Here is a 19,695-nt window from a genome sequence, read left to right on the forward strand (position 1 = left end):
CTTGATAATTTTAAAATTACTTAAAAAGAAACTAAATTATTAAAAAAATTAATATACAAATAAAACTAAAGCAATATTTTGTAACGCCAAAATAATAAATGAATAAATATATATTATGTTAATAAAATAGATTATACATTTTAAAGACTTTTAATTCATGTTATATTACAAAATTCAATATTTGTTTATTACAATTAATATTTTACCATTAGATATATTAAAATAATATTCTAGATCGATATTCAATTGTCAGTTTTCAACTATTACACGTAAAAAAAATATTATTAAGTATGTTTTTTTAAAAGGGGGTTTTATATTTTAAGTAGGTCATTGGAGTACTTTTTCTTTTCGTGAATTTATTCGAGCTGAGATTCCCGATCTTTTAAACAAAGATAATTTATGTTCTATACATAATTATATTTTTTTTACATAACTCTAAAATTTCTGATTTGATTCTCATATTTTATTAGTTAATTGTGTTACATATAATTGAAATACTTACTTCAAACAAAAAATATATAAAAAAAAATAAAATTTAAAAATTAGTTATATATAATTTAATATACAAAAGTTTACATACAAATAAAAATGATAAATGTAACAAATTTAAATATATTATCCGCGCGTAGCGCGGAAAAAGGATCTAGTATATTTAATACAAGTCTGAGAAATGACGAAAAACAGCAAAAAAAAACAATAGGCTGGGCGAAGAAAGTCAATTTGGACACGTGGCCAATCTTGTACCGTCAGATGAAAAAAAATCCTCACGACGACTCTCCGGTTTATCATGTGAGTCGATTAATAGAACCGACTTACTTGTTTGTCAACATGTTCTTAACGTCGCTATTGAACCAGCTTTAACCCGACGATATTTGTAGCAGTTTTCAATTGATTTTTTATTTATTTTCCGATATTTTATCATCGCGTCTGCGTATTTAAAGGTCATCGTCTCCCTTCTCTCTCCTCCGCGTTCCACTTCATAAAAAGTGAAGCGTCTTCCTCGTGCTTCAACATTTTCCCGAGAAAGTTTCATCTCGAGAAAATTTGGAATGGGGGTGAAAGTAGCACCATACACTTCTCCCTTCCTCCAATGGGCGTCTTCTTCTCAAACCCTAGCTTCCGGCGCCATTTCATCACGACGACAGAGACTGAACCGTCCGTCTCTCTTCGGAACGCCACTACTCTATCGCTCCAAGTCCTGTGAACTATCCAAACCGACCAAAACGCAGTCGTTTCGAAGAGTTTCTAGCGCAAGCTTCTCCGACGAGGAGTTTTCGAAAAAGATCCAAGAGCTAACTCTCAGATTCAACCACGAGAGAGATGCCAACGAGATGGTGCACTTGTCGAGTATCGAAATGAAAGCAAACAGCGTCCATCTCCCTCTCTCCCTTCGTATCATAAAGAAGAAGCCACAATGGGACGAAGGAGTCAAACAAGCCGCGTGCGACTCCATGAGCAAAGCCTTCTCGTCGATGGTGTCCATGATTCAAGAGCTTCAGAGCTTCACGTTACACATGAGAGAGACTCTCTTCTACCAAGACTTGCAAGGGATCTTGGTGCGCGTTAGAGAAGAGATGCACGCGTCGTTCGTCTGGTTGTTCCGACAAGTTTTCTCCGCCACGCCTACGTTGATGGTTTACGTCATGTTACTCCTCGCCAACTTCACGGTTTATTCACTCGGTGCCAACTCTGCTTTAGCCGCCGCCGCGACGCCGACCAGCACCGTGGCAGAGGTAGCAACCGTCAGTGAAACAAACGACAAGATCGATTCCTCGGTGGTTAAATCGTTTTTTATTCCATCTCCCACGGTCGACGGTAGCAACAACGGCGGCGGTGGAAACATCAGGCCGGTGTTAAGCGGGACAGATGGTGATGGATTCGATGTACCAGAAGGACCTTCGCGGTTGTCATCTTCGACATTTGGGTCAACGATTAGTACAGAGACATCAGTGTCGGGACAAGATGAAGTTAGGCTGTGGAACTCGATTGTGGAGGAAGCAGAGGAAATGCAGTACAATGTGTTGGATCACGAGACGAGGAAGTGGTTCGTGTCTCCTTTGGATGCTCGAGTGGAAGCAGAGAAGGACATTGATTTCTTCAGAACAGAGCTTCTCTACCAAACAGGACTGTCTCAAGAGCCTGATAATCCTCTGCTTCTTGCTAACTACGCTCAGTTCCTCTACATCGTCTCCTATGATTATGACAGGTAAATAAACATTTTTTACTTTCACTTTTTGTTCATCTCAGTTTTTTTAGCTTCTCAGTAAACTCGAAGTTAGGATCGAATCTTCCTTTAAGATTCTTTTGTGAGCCTGCAAGTTGATGCTAGCAGTCAAAAGTAGGAGCAGTACTCGATGATATTTCCTTTCACTAGTGGGGCCATTTTTGTGGAAATTGAATTTATTATTTTAAAGCTTTAAATTGTCATAATAATTGATATATAACCGACCAATAGAGCTGAACCATTTATTTTCCTCTTCGAGTAAAGAAGACAGAACATAAAAATATCTATTGGCATAAATAAAGGAATAAGTTTAGTTCTAGGCTTCTAGCCAACGAGCTTTGAGGATCGATGGTGGAGTTTATGGTGGAGTTTTGAAGACTCCCAACCAAATTCCAACAAGAAAAAGGTTGATCTGTCCAAAAGTCTCTACCTCAGAATCTGTCCTCTAGATCTATTTCCCACCCACTCGAATTAACCCATGTTTTTGTCATTTTGGCTTTAATTCATACCTAAATTATTACTCTTTCCGTTTCACAAAAAATAAAAAATATTTTTTACACAAATTTAAAAATAACTAATAGATTTATTTTTTTTGTTAATTATCCATAGTTAACTCACAGTATTTAAAACATATATATTTATTTACAAATTAATATATTTTGGAATAAATATTAAACTTAAATTAAGTATAAATTATATTAAAATTTTAAAATGACATTCTTGTATAACAACAAAGTGTCAAAATTACACCTTTTGCAAAACAGAGATAGTATTTGTAGTTTAGATAATTGGTCTAGTATTTTATTAGACTATCTCCAAATATTCTTTTATTTGAAGAAAATATCAAAATATGAGAAAAAAAATCTTCTGTTTGTATCATTTTGAAGTAAAAATAGATCTATGTATAATAAATCTTCAGAATTTTACTATTCACAACATCATTTTACTTTCAGAATTTTTATTTACAAATTAATTACATTATATATTTAATTAAGGGGAAATTACCACTTTCATGTTACCACTTTTCATTTTTACCACCACTAATGAGACATTTTCAAAAATACATTCTTCATTAAGTGACAAAAGACTCTTATGCTTTATTATTTATATATAATAAATCATTATTTAAATAAAAAAAATAATAATAAAAAAAAAATTAAAAAAAAAATAAAAAGAAAATTAAAAATTATAAATAAAAAATAAAAAAATAAAAAATAAAAAAATAAATTTATGTTTTCGAATTATATACTTTTTCAAATTCAAACTTTTTTATAAAAAAAAAAATTCAAAATTTTTTTTTTTCAAATTTGTTTTTGAAAAACGAAAATAATGTTTGAAACTATTTTTAAAAATATTTTATATATTTTTTAAGTATTTATATATTTATTAGAATTATAAATTTCACATTCCAAAAACCTTACCCCACCCCTCAACTCTAAACCCTAAGTCTAGATTAATTAACCCTAAGGGTATAATTGTATTTTACCCTTCATTAAAAATGAGGGTAAAAGTGGTTAGTGTAAACATGAAAAGTGGTACTATGAATGTGGTATTTGTGGCAATTTCCCTTTAATTAAAACTAAATTTGTTTATATAATAAAAATTAATTGGGTAATTTAAAAAATAAAATAAAATAAAAAAGACTACTAAAAGTAAAGTAACTATTAATAATATTTGATATGTTATTTTTGAAAAAATGAAAAACAAATTGGAGAAAAATTTAAACTTATTTTGAGGGAAAATATGAAGGGAAATCATTGGAAATTTTATTAATTTAGTTTTTAAGTATTTTGGTATAGAGATGTATGAACAGTATATGTATTTATGCTTTTTTTTTGGGTTTTAGTTTTTTTTTTAGATTCTCTGTTGGGATAATACTATTGGAAATTTTCTAATATCTTACACATTTGGATTTATTTTGAACACAGTTCAGGTTTTTCGGATAATTTTAGCTAATTTAAAACAAATTTCAAAATTAATAAATTTGGGTAAATAATTATGATAAAAAGTAATTTTGTATACCTCAAATAAAAATATTTGGTTACTTTGAATAGTTTATTTTTAGGGTAATTTTTAATAGAATATTAGTTTACTAAGAAAAAAAAGATATTTGGTTACTTAGTTTATTGACATTATTCAGAAATTTTACTCGATTGGTCGGTTCATGTAATATTCCAAGCCTTGACAATAAATATTGCCAAAATGTCGCATTTCTCTTCCAATTTGGTTAAACACTCTTCTAACCAATCATTTTTGATATCATGACTAATATTGGCTAGATAATTATGTCACATTCTATCACCATTACGCTATTCACAATCATCATATGATTCTTTGGGCTTGTATTCATCTCATCTTTATACGTTCCACATGTGGTACTTATCTCTTGTGAATTAGTGTCTCATGTGATTCCATATGATAACAGAGCAGAGGAGTACTTCAAGAGAGCAGTAGGAGTGGAACCCAAAGACGCGGAGGCGCTGAGTAAATACGCCACGTTCTTATGGAGAGCACGGGATGATCTTTGGGCGGCCGAGGAAACTTTCTTGGAAGCAATCGATGCCGATCCCACCAACTCTTTCTACGCCGCTAATTACGCTAATTTCTTATGGAACACCGGCGGTGATGAGACGTGTTTCCCTCTCGAGGAGTCTCACGAAGACAACATCTAGTCAGAACTGTCCAACATCAAGTCTAAACGTTCCATACCAACTAATGAATATATATACATAAATATGTGCATATAAATGATGTATCTGCGTGTTTGCCATGGGCTATGTCCCAAACTAACAGTGATGAAAAGAGTTTAAATCATTTTTGGTTGTGCTTTAGCCTTCCACCGCTTCGGCTTTATGGGGATTCTCTTGCGCCTACTACGAGGGTACATTCAATACATTTCGTTTATTTGGTTGGCAAATAGGATTTTGTCACATTACCAAAATGGTAACGCAGCTTCAGCAGGTTCGGTTCTACCTCATTTATTTGCTATGTATTTGGTAATGGCCATATCCTCTAACCAATTGAACATTCCTAGTGTTAATAATTCTGCCTTTTCGAGGTTTATGTGCAACATGTAAAAGCTTGTATTCGACCTATCGATAAAATTAACAGTCAAAACAACTCGTTAAATTCATGTGTTGGGCGTAACAGGAAAATATATGATAGCAGTTGGTCTTGGGTACTAGGCTGGTTGCGATATGGTAAACTCCAATGCCGTAGACAGCGTAATATATAGAATTAGTTGAGGAGACCAGGATACATCATACTTGCTTGCCTTGAGACAGAATGTCTCACTTTTACCAAAGAAAATGCAGAGATCCCCAAGCAATCTTGCCTAAATAATCTTGCCTAAATACCATGAATCTTTTGGTCCTGTCGATGGAGAACAGGAAAAGAGTGACGGCTTTAGGAGTGATGGAGATTGGGACGAGAGTTTTTGAACACAAACCTGAGTAAAGGCCGTGACTGGACCACTCGAGCTTGGTTTACTAGCTCCTCCCTTCCTGCTTCCTAGGAGCCTTTGCAACTTCATTCGACTTTACAAATATCTCAGAAAATGAAATCGTATGATTCACAACTCTTTCAATTCTCTAAAGCTACAGTAATTCCAAGAGATATTTCTTTCAACGTCAACTTTCTAACAAAAGCACTAAATATAATCTTAAAGTGTTGCTGTATCATTACAATATTAACTTTTTCACAGTCACAGTTGTCTACCATATACTTTCTTTAAACACAGGAAAATAAAAGAATGATCAAACTAGTGGTTAACTTAACCCCTCCCTCTATATGATTTGGTCTCGTTCTTATGTTTTCCAGTCAACATCTATTAGATTCGGATTGTGACAGAGATAAAATCTACTATACATCAGAAACTACTAAACTTCAAATGTTTCATTTGGACGAAAATTTTAAATATCCATTATTCATTTGTCACATTAAATATCCATTATTCATTTGTCACATAACCTCTCAAAAGATGCTTGGATCATATTGAAATCCACCACAAACATTGTTATCATCTAAATCGTTCACACTTCACAATTACTTCTGAACCAAACCTCACAGCACAAGTTTGTAACACAATATAAACACACACGATCATACGCTTACACAGTATAGACTATCACAAAACAAGGAAGCACAGCCCTTGGATTAAACACCAGAAGCTCCTCATCGTCGATCCTCAACAGGGCCCCACTCTTGCTCCCACTCCCTTGCCCAACCAGAGAATCATACCCTCCGCCACTCTTGTCCACGTCATCATCCGCAATCAAATCACACCCGACCCGACCCGCCACGACCCGGCAAACCAGCATGGCCCGTTTCACGTTCATAAACCCAAACTCCTCCTCCACCTCCTCCGGAACCGCCACGTGTCCTCTCCACCCCGTCGCGAACGTCGCGATCCCGTCGAGCTTCGGCGAGAATCCGGATCCGATGATCCCGCAGATGCTGCAGTACTGATGGCCGCAGAGACCGGAGCTACCGTTCTGCCCTAGGCTACACATGAACGTCGAGCAGTAGAATCTCAGGAGCTCGTTCCCGTCGACGACGCACCGCTCGTCGTCCCACCGTCCGTTCCCGCTGCCGCGAGCGGCTTTCGCCTTGACGAACTCGCGATACTCCTCGAACCTCGCGAGAATCTTCGGGCTGTTGTGGATTTTCAGGATCCGGTGGATCTCCGGGATCTTCTTGTTGTCGCCTTGCTCCGGCCAGCCCGATTTGAATATGATCTTCACGATGTTGGTGCTCGACTCGCCGTCGACGAGCTCCGAGACGGCGTGTTTGATCGCGATGTGGTGCTCGAGGAGGGTTGTTTTGGGGAATATCTCGCCGCACGTCGTGCAAGGGAAGATCTCGCTGCGGAGAGGGAGAAACGGGGGAGAATCCGACGAGGAGATATCCGAGAACCCGTTTTCGGTACGGGTTTCCGGGTCGGGTTGTACGAGAGTGACGAGGGAGTTCTGAGACGATCTAGCGGAGGTCAGAGTTGTTAATGGGCCGTTAGGGTGTGTTTGGTTGCGGGATTTGGATATCCTCGTCGTGGATAAGAAAACCCGTTTTAAGTACGTCCAAGAAGAGGATAAACCGGAACCGGAAGTGACCGTTCTAAGCTTCTTCTTCTTCCTCCTCTTCTGTCTCAAGTCACCTCCTTTGGGGAAGAAGAAACAGCCGACGAAGAGAAAGAAGAGAGAGAAGAAATGCTGCCGTAACAACGACCCTAGTTTTCGCGCCGCCATTCACGAGGGTTGTTACTGAGCTTTTAAGACTTTGGAACTGGTCTGAAGAGAGAGAGAGAGAGAGAGAGAAGCAGATGAAGTTTAGTGTTTTGCAGTTTTACGCCATTGGAGAGAAGTCAGAGTTGTAAAGAAGAAGAAATGATGAAGAAAAGAGTGTAAAGGTGGTATGAAGACAGGAGAGATACTAAAGGTGTTGAAGAAGAGTAGGTGCGACGCTATTTTTATGTCTTTTTTTACTTTTTTATTTTTTCTATTAGTATTTGCCAGAATATTTGTCTCCCCACTTAGGTTTAATCTTTTTTTGTATGTTTATACGAATCTTACGATGCATTGATTACTGTGTGTGTGTGCATATGAGTGAGTGCGCATTGTTTTTCCCTTCATTGGATTTATAGAATATGCCATGATCTCTCATGATCATCTTAGTTTTGTATTAACATAACATGGCTGTGTCCATCGAATACTCTCGCAATTTAGATGAAAGTTTTCATTTGTTTTCTTTTTAAATAGTTAAACTCGGATCTATCAAAAACACAGATCTAACATAGCTGCAGTCCACAGATGGACATTTTCTCGGATGTTCAAATAGACCGTAAACAATGGATTCATATCCGCCTAGACACATATGAAATTAATATTTTTGTAGTAGACCAAAATCGATCTCTGGTCTGAACCAATATGGTAATTTCTTCTTTAATGGAAACCATTAAACCACTACGATGTGGTTAAATTTTCGTTTGTTCAATAAATCGTTAACAAATTCTTATTTTGTTTTCATATATTATGTACCACCAATTTAGTTAACCTTTTTTATTAATCTAAGATCATCATTAAACACATAAAAAGGATTAATGAATTTTAGTTAATGTTCCAGTAAGAAATAACAATTTCAAATGAGGTCTGGGGTATTCATCATGGATATTTTACTTGACTTCACATATATTTACATAGAGAATTGATATCTGAATGTTTTAATTTTTTTTTCTTTTTTGGTAAATTCTGTCTCTGTCGTCTCCGCGCATGTGCTATAGAGTGGATTGATTATCACACTGCCTGATCCTAGTTTAAAATTCTTTCCGACTAATACCATGGGGTGAACCTATCATCTGTTACGATCCATCATTTATACCGAACCTCAAACCTAAATTGGCAAAGTGATGATAATTTATTTTAATTACATTTATACAGTACTTTATTTTTTTTGTAGCTTAATAACTATATACTTTATAATCATTTTATTCTTTCTATTGATCATAATCTATTTTCCATTTGTTCTCAATTTTATAGTACGATGTTATCTACTATTAATTATTGTATTTGTAAAAAATAATTTATTGTATTTGTATAGAGTTGACGTATTTACAGAAGCTAAACTCGAAATTTTGGAGGAGGAATCCAAGGCTACCTTTTATGAATATTAATATCTGGTTTCACAAATTTTGTTGCTTAGGATATAGACGTAGACAGAGGAACACGTGCACATGTCTCATTTATAATCTAAGCTCATCAATGCATACATATGTGTTTCTTAGATCCATGCACATATATATCTATTAATGCATATGATCGATCATAACTAATTAGTAAAGAAAATACAGGCTACTATATTACTGATAAATGTTTAAATTCAGGTTAGTATAGGGTCATAGGCTTTTGTGATTATACAGAACGTGACAAAAATATAGGTTAAGGTTTCGCTTTCAGGGGAAAAAACGAAATAACCAAGTGGCGCCACTTAAGGGTGCTACGTAATATCAAATGGTTTTATTCTTTTAGTAGTAATAGCCGAAACATGTAGAATGTAAATGTCATCACCTTCTTGTTTTATCTTAATCAATCGTGATTAGATGATGGTCGTTCCAAGCGAATACCACATTTGTACAAACGAAGAACGTATGTCTTTGCTTTCAATACAACTAATTAAATTTTTTTGGTATATATATGTCTTCTAGCTAATAAATATGGAAATAAAGATAAACGGTAAGAAAGTTCGTGACGAATGATTGAAATGGTGAATGATAATTGAAGAAGTGGGCCACGTGAGGAAGTATGTACTTTTAAAGCGGGGCATTACGAAGCCCTTCCTGTCTCCATCCACATGGAAACGTTTGTTTCTTACGGTCTTGCCTTCTACTTTGGTGGTACGGTCCTGATAAGTAACATGCGACTGTAATTATTGTATTGTCTTGTGGGTGTGATTGGTAAAGAGTTAATTTCTCTATAGGACACATTTTTATCTTTTTTGACATTATAAGACACATTGTGCTGGAGGCACACTTTCACGGTTTTCCAAACAGCTTTTGTACAGAAATACCCTTTGCCCAAACACATGAAACAAAATAGTGTAATTGATTTTCTTTTGTTTAGTTAGGCGATGAAAAGTCAGTTTGTAATCTAGTGAAGAAAAAAAGTACATATAGGAAATAGTGACAAATTGCAACCGTTAGATGGTGGGCATACAAATTAATATGAGCGTCAAGATTTGTTGTAGTATTTCTTACCTCCATCATATTTAATTTATTATTATTTCATTTCCTAATATGTAAATAAATATACAATAACTGTATAAATGTCTAATTTTTTTTCTTTTTATTTTGATATCCATATATATATAGTTTTAATATTTTATTATATTTTCGAATTTTATTTTACTAGTTAATGGCTTCATATGTACATAAAAAATGTGGATGTGAATTTTGTTGACTTATGGAATGTTTGATAAGAGTGTTGTGTATAAATTCATATTAGAGATTATCTTTATTTTATTTTGCTAACATTTGGATCATCTTTTATATCCCATCATATTATGTTCCTTATTATTTGTTTTCTAATATGTAAATTCAAATGTAATATATGTATAAAATGATTTATATATATATTTTGATATCCATATACTTTATATTTTAATATTTTATTAAATACTGCAAAGTATAAGTTATTGAATATGTCTTGGTGGACGTGGACATAAAACATATGGATAAAAGCTTTATCGGTCGAACAAAACACGGGTGAGAAAGTTGTGTACACGTGAATGAGGTTTAGCAAATGTATATAAACTCTAGAAGCTGCCGAGTGTAGAAACATGAGTACTGGAAGATGCCCTCATCTTGTAAGTGTGCTTTCTCTGAAATGAAACAGTGTGCATTTCTGTTAACACCAAAAAATGAGGACAAATAAAATGTGGACATATATGTTGTGAACATAAAACTCAACAATGAAACAAGAAGAAGATCCTAACCAAGATAAAAAAGTTTTAGCATATTCAACACACACTTGAACGCATCGATCATAAGCTTCAGCTAACAAACTCAAACTCCCAGACAAACCATGTCTTGGGGTTTCGTCACATCAAGTTCAGGAGAAGTAGGTGTAGACATGGACACAATTAATGTATATAAAAAAATGTGCACAAGGATTAATGTTGATTTGAGAAACGTGGTTTCACGTTACCAAGTAGATTGTAGTCTTTAGGTCCTTCACTTGCGTATGATCGAGCTCCTGCAAGACATTGAAACAACTAAACTGTGAATTGAGCCACTACTAACCAAACACAAAGGAGTATTGACACGACATACAAACAATCAATTAAAATGCCAAACAAGTATACTAGATCAAAAATGCCAAAGTCTTGTTAACTAATGTTAATATAAAAGATGTGGACATGGATGGATGGAGAAAAACTTGAAAAACTCTTATATACAAGTTATAATCTCCTAAAATTCTTTTTGTGGACAGCTATTACCTGTGAAAATGACTATCCATATGCAAAGATGATATTAGGATACTCTTCTAAAACAGCAACAGGACATGAATTCATCAGATTGAGTGCTGTTTCATCATTAGGTTTCTCCAACAACCTCGTGAACAAAACCATAACAATTACTAATTTTAAAACAGAAGCTTTTACCAACTTCTCATATCTTTCCTTAACAAAATATACGGACCATCCCGATTGACATTCTGATACGAAGAAAGAAATTGATATTTGAACATGTAAATATCAAAATTGAGCTCGTCGTCGCGTCCACTCCACAACGGAGCTCGGACCTGCTCGCCGTCCCGTCGTCCTCTACACAACGGATCTCGGACCTGCTCGCCGTCGCATCGTCCTCTCCACACCGGAGCTCGGATCTGTTCGTCTTCTCTCCCATCCACAAAATCTAAAAGATTTGATTCAATTGGGAAATTACAACAAGTCAAAAAGAGTTAAGGAATTTGAAATACAAACCTCCAATGTCGATATGCGGTGAATAAAGTTGACTATTGAGCTTCCCTTTCTTCTTTGACTTTGATTTTGCCATGGTTTTTTGAAGCTGAACAAGGTTTGGGGGTAGAAGATGAAAGGGGATCGTCAGAAATTATGAAAGTGATTTCAATTTTTGTCTCGAAATATGAGAGATAAAAAATGGATTTTATTTTACTTTTAATTGAGAAGTGTGTCCAATCAGACAAATTGTTGTTTTCGTTAGGAAAAGTTAAATACAAAAGAAAGGATATTGAGGAAAAACAAAGTTAAGGGTATAAGAGACAATCGACACACAGAAAGTGTGTCTCCATCAACATGTGTCTGATTGTGTAAATAGAAAGTGGAAATGTGTCTTAAAGGGTAAAAAATTCATTGGTAAACTTGTACCGTAGCATGGCTGCGCGCGGTTATTGTGACTAATCGATCAAATTAATGGTAACCCAAAGTCGGAGGAGAACAAAGTGGTACGAAACCCTTACCGTTTTAATGTTTTATACCATCTATGGAATTATATTTGAACCTTTTTTACTGAAATACTAAAACTTAGCTAGGTTTTCGCTTCCACCTTAATTATTACTCCCGTTGATCTACGTCTAGAATTGTCCGCGGACCATATTGCTCCGTTCCGCATGCAACACTTTCCTCATAAGTAGGTTATTTTAGTTTCATGATATAAAATACATTGGTGAAAACATAGATAGTTTATGTTTTTACTATGAAGAGTTATGTATTATACTGATATCAGAAATTTTACTTCGAGTTTAGATTTGAGAAGACCTCGTTACCCCCAAAAAGTTATATGTTACCTATGGAATTTGTATCAAAGGCAGTCAGTATTATTAACTTCGTCTAAATGGATAACGCATGCAGAAAGGAATTATTGGACGATAGACAATAATAATGATTACTTACATAAACATAAAATAAGCAAAAGTGATAGTCATAAAGCCTAAGCTACGGAGCACTTGAGGTTAGACAAGAAGGGACACCTTCGATGAGTAAATCTCTGCGGCACCACAATCTTGCATCATTCTCATCCCTTGCTCTTGGACAATACAATTAATACAATAAAAGCTAAAACGTTTTTTTTCCTAATTTTGGTCTTGCTACATCTTTAGTTCTTTTTTTCTCCCATATATAAATGATTCAATTATTATTTTTGTACATTCACTAAATTACAAAACTTTAGGTAAGTGGTCATAGATGTTGGAGACGGTTTTATTAGAAGTATATGGTTTTGGGTTTGCGCATAGTACAACAGAATGTAGTTTATCATCTACCAGTTAGTTTATATGGGAAGAGATGGGCTAAACACAATATTTAAGATGTGCAGTAGATTATGGAGAATACAATTGGCTTTCACAAGCTTATATATTTACGACCATGCTATACCCATTAATTATTGCGATGAAGTACATTGTCAACTTCCGCTTAAAATACATGTGTGTTTTTTTCACAAACATGTAATAATATCCTGAGTGCATGTTCTATTTATATGAATGACATTGTATACTTTTAAAAGCATCTCTAACAAACCATAAAACCCTCAAATTTATGGTTGTTGACTCTCTAAAAACCTTTAAATCCTTAAATTTAGAGGATCTAAACAGTGAAACCTCAAAATACTATTTACTATTACAATAAGTAACAATTAACAAGTAGAGTTATTTACCAAAAAGGCATTTCACTCATACAAAGTTAACCAAACATAAGTATAAGCAATGGCTTGCGCCCACTAATCTGATATTTGTTTTGTCAACAAACGGACAACCAAATATGGCTATTGATGTTTTGGACGGTTAGGTTTTACGTAAAAATATATACCCGCACTAGATTTTAATTAAATTAATTTCCGGATTAAATATTCTTGGCATCTTTGTTAACGCAATTAGTGGGGGGGGGGGGGGGGGGGGGGGGGGGGGGGGGGGTTATAGTTTTACCTTTGGATCCTGCCTTTATCCCCACATAAAAGTCGGTCATTGTTCATATCTTTAAATAATATATCACGTACGGATAATAAATATTTGTAGGCACTACCGAATTATTTGCATTTCTATTGTTTTGATAGGCCTACTTCAAAGTTCATAAGGTTTGCCTTTCTTTTGACTTCAACAATGTTTTGCCAATTCATGATATTTTCTTAATTCTGGAAAAGTTGAACAACTAACAAAAGTGTAATCTCGCAATTTCCGGCCTGTAAGCTTATTTATTTGGGCCAGATATGGGCTTTATGCTAAGGTAACTTTCTTAGTCCGGTTACCACCTCCAATAATTCAGTTAACCGTTACTTCCCGTTAGATTATGACATCTTCACCGAACCAATAGTGGGACCACACGTGTCGTCAACTCAGCCACGAACTTGAAAAAAAAATCTATTCATTTCTCTTAAGAGAAAAAAAGAACCGAGAAACTGAGAAGAAGAAGAAGAGGTGGAGACAAGAAAAAAAAAATCTAACTCGTCATGAACGCGAGAGCTCTTCTCTACTCTCCGAACCTCCACCCTCTCTACACTTCAAATCGTCCACCTGAGACCTCTCCTCGCAACCGCCGGACTCTAAAACCTGATCCAAAGTCGTTACGGATATGGATTCACCAGCGGAACAGGTCCAGCGTTTTCCGGGTGCTAGTTCGGAGCTCCGACAAGAGAGAGAGCAGTAACTCGTCGTATGCAGAGACTATAAAAGAAGGTCGAGAGATAGTGAACGGAAACGGCGTCGTATCGGATTCGCTAAGCTCCGTTCCATGGTGGGAAGAGTTTCCGAAGCGGTGGGTGATTGTGCTTCTCTGTTTCTCAGCTTTTCTTCTCTGCAATATGGACAGAGTAAGTTTTCCTTCAGTGGAATTTAAAAAGGAATTTGCTAAAATTAGGATTTCTTGGAGTTGCTAATTTTGGAAAGATTATGTGTTGAGACAGGTGAACATGAGCATAGCAATACTTCCCATGTCGGCTGAGTATGGTTGGAATCCAGCAACAGTTGGGTTGATTCAGTCTTCCTTCTTCTGGGGTTACCTTCTCACTCAAGTAAGCTTTGTCCCCTTAGATTCTGGAGGCTGTAAACTATTTAGTAAAAAATGTAATAATTTTTTTTTACAAATTAAGGAACTTGTGTCTATGTAAATTTTTCTAGAAATTTTAAAAAATTGAACGCTAGAGGAAAATGTTTTATTCGGCGACCGGTCCTCCTGGTCGTCACTATTCCATAGATTCTTTTTTTTGGAGGAAACTAATATTATATGCTGTGGTTTTGGTTATGAAGATTATGGTTTCGACTCATAACCTGCTAGCAATCCAAATAAAATAGATTTTGAGCAGTTGAATCAATAAGTGTGTACTACTTGTTGATATGACAGATAGCTGGAGGGATATGGGCAGACACGGTAGGTGGCAAAATGGTTCTTGGATTCGGCGTTGTATGGTGGTCCATCGCTACAATACTTACTCCTATCGCAGCCAAACTCGGTCTCCCGTTCTTGCTCGTTGTTCGTGCTTTCATGGGAGTTGGCGAGGTTTGTTCTCAGTCTTGGATTGTGTGTGTTTGATAAAGGAGAGGAGTTAAGATCTATCTTATCTTTGGTGTCTTCAGGGTGTTGCGATGCCTGCTATGAACAATATATTGTCCAAGTGGGTGCCTGTGCAAGAGAGAAGCAGATCTCTCGCGCTTGTTTACAGCGGAATGTACCTTGGATCCGTCACCGGTTTAGCCTTTTCGCCTTTCTTGATTCATCAGTTTGGTTGGCCTTCAGTGTTTTACTCTTTTGGGTCGCTTGGAACTGTGTGGTTGACTCTCTGGCTAACTAAGGTTACACTTCTCTACTGCTCTTTAACTATTTTCTGGATCCAAATGTAATGTGTTTTGTTACTAACTATAGGCAGAGAGTTCACCAATTGAAGATCTATCGTTGCTCCCTGAAGAAAGGAAGTTGATTGCAGACAACTGTGCCAGCAAAGAGCCGGTGAAGTCGATCCCGTGGAGGTTGATATTGTCGAAACCGCCGGTTTGGGCTCTTATTGGTTGCCATTTTTGTCACAACTGGGGAACGTTCATTCTCTTGACCTGGATGCCAACTTATTACCATCAAGTCAGTTCTATTACTGCTTTTTTTATTATTATTAATGTTTTTGTCTTTTGTGATTATTGATCTCATGGACATGGTGAGAGGCAGGTGTTGAAGTTCAACCTAATGGAATCAGGACTTCTCTCAGTATTTCCATGGCTGACAATGGCGATTTCTGCAAATGCTGGAGGATGGATCGCTGATACACTCGTTAGCCGAGGTTTCTCCGTTACGAATGTCCGCAAGGTACCTGTGTGTGTATCCTGGATTCTTCAGTCCTTTTCAAATGCAAATCTAGTTAAAGGAACTCTTTGATTTTATGATGGATTCACAGATAATGCAAACAATTGGGTTTCTTGGACCAGCGTTCTTTCTAACACAGCTAAAACACATTGATTCTCCTGCAATGGCTGTTTTGTGCATGGCTTGTAGCCAAGGGACTGATGCCTTCTCCCAGTCTGGTTTGTACTCTAACCATCAAGACATTGCCCCAAGATACTCTGTAAGTGTAATCAATCACTCTTTTTAAGTCTTAACCAACCGTGTCAGGGATGTTGATGTTGCTGTTGTTGTGGTTAGGGAGTGTTACTTGGTTTGTCTAACACAGCTGGAGTACTTGCCGGAGTTCTTGGCACAGCCGCCACTGGTCACATCTTACAACACGGTTGGGAACACTTCTTGATTTCTTACAAAGCTTTGTTAAATATTTTAAAAAATTCTTACCAATGAACGAAACTAAGAATGACATTGAATACCTCAGGTTCTTGGGATGACGTTTTCACGATTTCGGTCGGTCTTTACCTTGTCGGGACTGTCGTTTGGAACCTATTTTCAACCGGAGAGAAGATCATTGATTGAGCCATTCCGAGAATAGTGACAAACTAGCGAATAGTTCAGCTCCAAGACCTTCTTCAGGTGGCCAGGCTCTAAATATACACATATTACAAGTCTGAGAGCTTGCCGGAATATCCTTTTTTTTGCCGGAAAATTCTTCAGGAAATTTCTACTTGTCAATTTAGGCCAAACGCACATGAATAATACTTTATGTAGATTAAACAAGATATACAGATGATTTTTTTTTGTACATAAACGAAGCTCACACTTTCCAAGCTTCCCAAGATCACTTACATTACATAGTTCTCTCTATATAGATTTTAGTATATATAAACATTACATGATATTCCTTAGGCAAAGAGTGACTGAGGAATAGAGTCTTCGAGATTATGGGCGTAACTAAAAGCTTAAGATGTACGGCAACTGGCGGAACTTGATCTTGTGAACGAGGTCGAGGAGTTTATGAACTGTATGCAGTCTTCTATAGCCTCTGATCTACAGGTATCATTAGCCACAGAGATGACGGAAGGCTGAGATCTACCGGTGGAAGAAGCCTTCAACGGTGGAGATCTCTTCTTCTTATTCTTCCTCATCACCACTAGACGTAACCCTTTGACGAATTTACAGCTGAGATGCTTGATCAGTTTTGCTGCCGTGACTTCTGTTTTCCTCGGCAGCCTCAAGCCACAGCTCGTTGTGCGTCCCGGGTTCTTATAATAAGGTCCCTTGGCTGAGGATTGCTTACCAGAAGTTACTGGTTTAGTGTTTGCATTGCACCGTTTTGTTCCTGTAGCCGACATGTTTCTAGGGAGTAAGAGCAGTTTACGAGAATAGAGTTGAGAGTATGGGATTTATATATACAAAGGGATTGATGCTGAATACAGTTGCCTAATAGAGTTGAGATAGAGACCAGACTGAGAGGCCATGATTATTAATAATGTATTAATAACGACATGATTACACTTAAGCTATGATTACTGAAGAGCTAAAATCAAGTACAAATAAATTAAACAAAGTAGGTGAGTTCAATTTCAAACTTGTGAAAAGATACTTTATGTGGGAAAGAATTGTAATAACTAACATATAGAAAGATATCAAAAACTCTTAACGCTGAAAATTAGGAAAACAAAGCAAAAGAACAGGAAAACAAAGCAAAAGAACAAGACTTTGTCTAGTTTTTTCTACATTTCCACTATGGAAAGTAAGTATACAGTGGTCCACTACAACCATTTGTTTAAGCGAAAGAAAAGTTCTAATAAACAACCTTTCGGTATGGTTCCCCTCTGATCATCACTCAGGTGTGTGCATAGAAAGAAATGTGTACAAGTTCTTTTGACTCTCGGAAAGGACAACATAAACTCACCTTTATAGATCGCAGATACCTTTCTTGAACCAGAGGCTAATAAAACGAGGTCAATGGTGAGTACACGAATATCAGAAAGCAAATAGTAACCAAGTCAGTGCTATGGCTTAAACTAATCACCATCATAATCTGTTGGGAGCAGTGATAGGTTCTTTACATATGAGAACATTCAATTAGGAGCAGAAAAATAATCTATGCATGACTGGCCCAATCTTAGATGCGAATAGCAGCAGATAATCTATATCTATGGCTTATTTCAAAATGCAAATATGGACAGAAGGTATACAAGATTTACTCTATTAAGTAAGATCGATGTTTCATAATGCAAACATCGATATCTTACTTTGGAACATAAAAGATCTATTAGAGTTTGATAACTCACAAGTCACAAGTATTCAACTTTATCGGGACTAACTTCCCGAGTGGGAAGAAGATTTAACTGAGTGGAAACGTGAAATGCATGTTAAATGTACTTATAATGGAGTTCAACTATCCGAAACAGAATTTCCACGAAACTGGTTAACGGATGGTATTCAGATAAAAATCCTATTTCCGTTTTATCTTAAACCTTGGCATAAATATAAATTACTACAACGACCTATGTACATTTTCACACTTGATGAGTATATGATGATTATACAAAAGAGAAGCAAAGAAACGAAACAACTCACGTTCTTGATCTTCAAGCATTGTTCACTAGCAAAACCTCGGAACCTAAACTCAGATTCTGATCCAAGAACCCCCTAACTTCATCTTCCCCTTTAAACGGCCTTGGCACAACGAGATCACTATCCAAGTTATACCAGACTCCATCGATCTTCCTCATCACAACCCAATGCCTGCTTCTCCAAAGCCCACCATACCGTTTCACAGGAACATTCAGCACAACACCCATTAGGTTATCTGCACCAAGATCGATCGAAGAAGCTCCATGGCGCTTATCATGCCAAGCAACACTCTTGCCTTTCCCTTCCAGAGCTGCGATCATCACGTTCACGTCGTAGTTCCCTGTGAGCGTGTTGTGGTGAGGCTTGAGGAGGAAGGAGAGAGGCGTCGTCCACGTTTCTTTGTTCGGGTCATCGGCCACGAGGCTCTCCGCGATTGAGTTCAAGCTTTCCCGTGTGAATGCGTTCTTGTCCTACACTCAAAATCAAAATCAGATCTCAAATCTCACATTATCATCATCGGTGATTTGATACTGAGAAGGAGAGATCGGATCACCTGAAATAGATTGTTGAGGGAGTGCAGGAGGCAAAATTGAAGTCTTTGTCGCTCGTGATAGATCTGAGATTCGCTTCCCTCCATCTCTCCGGCGGAGAAAATAGGCTTTTATCTTGAGAAACTAAGACGTCACGCCGGTAAAGCTCGACTCTCAGTTTCCAGATGATGAAGAGTGAAGACGAATAGACGATAGAATTGAACTGTGTGCCGTTTGTGGTTAACTTTAGTATATAACGTACAAGACGTTTTTCTTCGCTGGTCACTAGTAAATAAAGAACAGCAGAGCGTCCCCGGTTTGCTTAACAAAACACTGTGCCGTCTCGTCCTTTTATTGGCTTTATCTATATTTGTCTGCCGCTCTGATTTTCTAGTTTCTAGGCCTCATATTCTGTGATCTGACTAGTTGCAAATCCCGCTATAATGTAAACTAGGTTAAGATCCACGCCTTGCACGTAATGAACATTATATATATAAATTATTTTATATTATATGTTTATAACATTTTATG

The 19,695-nt window shown here is 36.5% G+C and overlaps 5 protein-coding genes across 7 annotated transcripts; 2 read left to right on the forward strand and 3 right to left on the reverse strand.

The window, feature by feature from the left end:
• Positions 1 to 943: 943 nt before the first annotated feature.
• On the forward strand, positions 944 to 5,038 carry LOC111215707. The gene is made up of 2 exons (XM_022719710.2): positions 944 to 2,206; positions 4,650 to 5,038. The coding sequence occupies exons 1-2, from the start codon at positions 1,050 to 1,052 to the stop codon at positions 4,894 to 4,896; spliced, it is 1,404 nt and encodes a 467-aa protein (XP_022575431.1). The 5' UTR covers positions 944 to 1,049; the 3' UTR covers positions 4,897 to 5,038.
• Positions 5,039 to 6,189: 1,151 nt separating this feature from the next.
• LOC111215708 lies at positions 6,190 to 7,951 on the reverse strand. The gene has a single exon (XM_022719711.2). It carries the CDS (start codon positions 7,465 to 7,467, stop codon positions 6,334 to 6,336), a length of 1,134 nt encoding a protein of 377 aa, XP_022575432.1. The 5' UTR covers positions 7,468 to 7,951; the 3' UTR covers positions 6,190 to 6,333.
• A 6,139-nt stretch (positions 7,952 to 14,090) lies between these two features.
• Positions 14,091 to 16,881, forward strand: LOC111215709 (sodium-dependent phosphate transport protein 1, chloroplastic). Its single transcript, XM_022719712.2, has 9 exons — positions 14,091 to 14,534; positions 14,628 to 14,735; positions 15,065 to 15,220; positions 15,298 to 15,513; positions 15,584 to 15,793; positions 15,878 to 16,015; positions 16,104 to 16,271; positions 16,349 to 16,433; positions 16,530 to 16,881. Exons 1-9 carry the CDS (start codon positions 14,175 to 14,177, stop codon positions 16,625 to 16,627), a joined length of 1,539 nt encoding a protein of 512 aa, XP_022575433.1. The 5' UTR covers positions 14,091 to 14,174; the 3' UTR covers positions 16,628 to 16,881.
• On the reverse strand, positions 16,801 to 17,403 carry LOC111215711 (josephin-like protein). Its single transcript, XM_022719716.2, has one exon. It carries the CDS (start codon positions 17,401 to 17,403, stop codon positions 17,011 to 17,013), a length of 393 nt encoding a protein of 130 aa, XP_022575437.1. The 3' UTR covers positions 16,801 to 17,010.
• Positions 16,801 to 19,695, reverse strand: LOC111215710 (josephin-like protein). 3 transcript variants are annotated; one of them, XM_048780880.1, is made up of 3 exons: positions 19,188 to 19,695; positions 18,638 to 19,104; positions 16,801 to 17,390 (listed from the first exon to the last, which is right to left on the reverse strand). In XM_048780880.1, exons 1-2 carry the CDS (start codon positions 19,269 to 19,271, stop codon positions 18,649 to 18,651), a joined length of 540 nt encoding a protein of 179 aa, XP_048636837.1. In that variant the 5' UTR covers positions 19,272 to 19,695; the 3' UTR covers positions 16,801 to 17,390; positions 18,638 to 18,648. The 3 variants fall into 3 exon arrangements, with proteins under 3 accessions (XP_048636837.1, XP_022575435.1, XP_022575434.1); XM_022719714.2 differs by lacking the exon at positions 16,801 to 17,390 and adding an exon at positions 17,439 to 18,002; XM_022719713.2 differs by lacking the exon at positions 16,801 to 17,390 and having other exon boundaries at positions 18,471 to 19,104; positions 19,188 to 19,691.

The sequence above is a fragment of the Brassica napus genome, chromosome A5, assembly GCF_020379485.1.
Source record: "Brassica napus cultivar Da-Ae chromosome A5, Da-Ae, whole genome shotgun sequence".
NCBI lineage: Eukaryota > Viridiplantae > Streptophyta > Magnoliopsida > Brassicales > Brassicaceae > Brassica > Brassica napus.

Excerpts from the sequence above, each read along its gene's own strand:
- LOC111215707 (XM_022719710.2), top strand. The coding sequence starts at position 1,050 with ATGGGGGTGAAAGTAGCACCATACACTTCTCCCTTCCTCCAATGGGCG. Across the intron at positions 2,207-4,649 it reads GTCTCCTATGATTATGACAG|AGCAGAGGAGTACTTCAAGA; the intron begins GTAAATAAACAT and ends ATATGATAACAG.
- LOC111215708 (XM_022719711.2), bottom strand. The coding sequence starts at position 7,467 with ATGGCGGCGCGAAAACTAGGGTCGTTGTTACGGCAGCATTTCTTCTCT.
- LOC111215709 (XM_022719712.2), top strand. The coding sequence starts at position 14,175 with ATGAACGCGAGAGCTCTTCTCTACTCTCCGAACCTCCACCCTCTCTAC. Across the intron at positions 14,736-15,064 it reads GGGGTTACCTTCTCACTCAA|ATAGCTGGAGGGATATGGGC; the intron begins GTAAGCTTTGTC and ends TTGATATGACAG. Across the intron at positions 16,434-16,529 it reads TGGTCACATCTTACAACACG|GTTCTTGGGATGACGTTTTC; the intron begins GTTGGGAACACT and ends TGAATACCTCAG.
- LOC111215711 (XM_022719716.2), bottom strand. The coding sequence starts at position 17,403 with ATGTCGGCTACAGGAACAAAACGGTGCAATGCAAACACTAAACCAGTA.
- LOC111215710 (XM_048780880.1), bottom strand. The coding sequence starts at position 19,271 with ATGGAGGGAAGCGAATCTCAGATCTATCACGAGCGACAAAGACTTCAA. Across the intron at positions 19,105-19,187 it reads CCCTCAACAATCTATTTCAG|GACAAGAACGCATTCACACG; the intron begins GTGATCCGATCT and ends TTTTGAGTGTAG.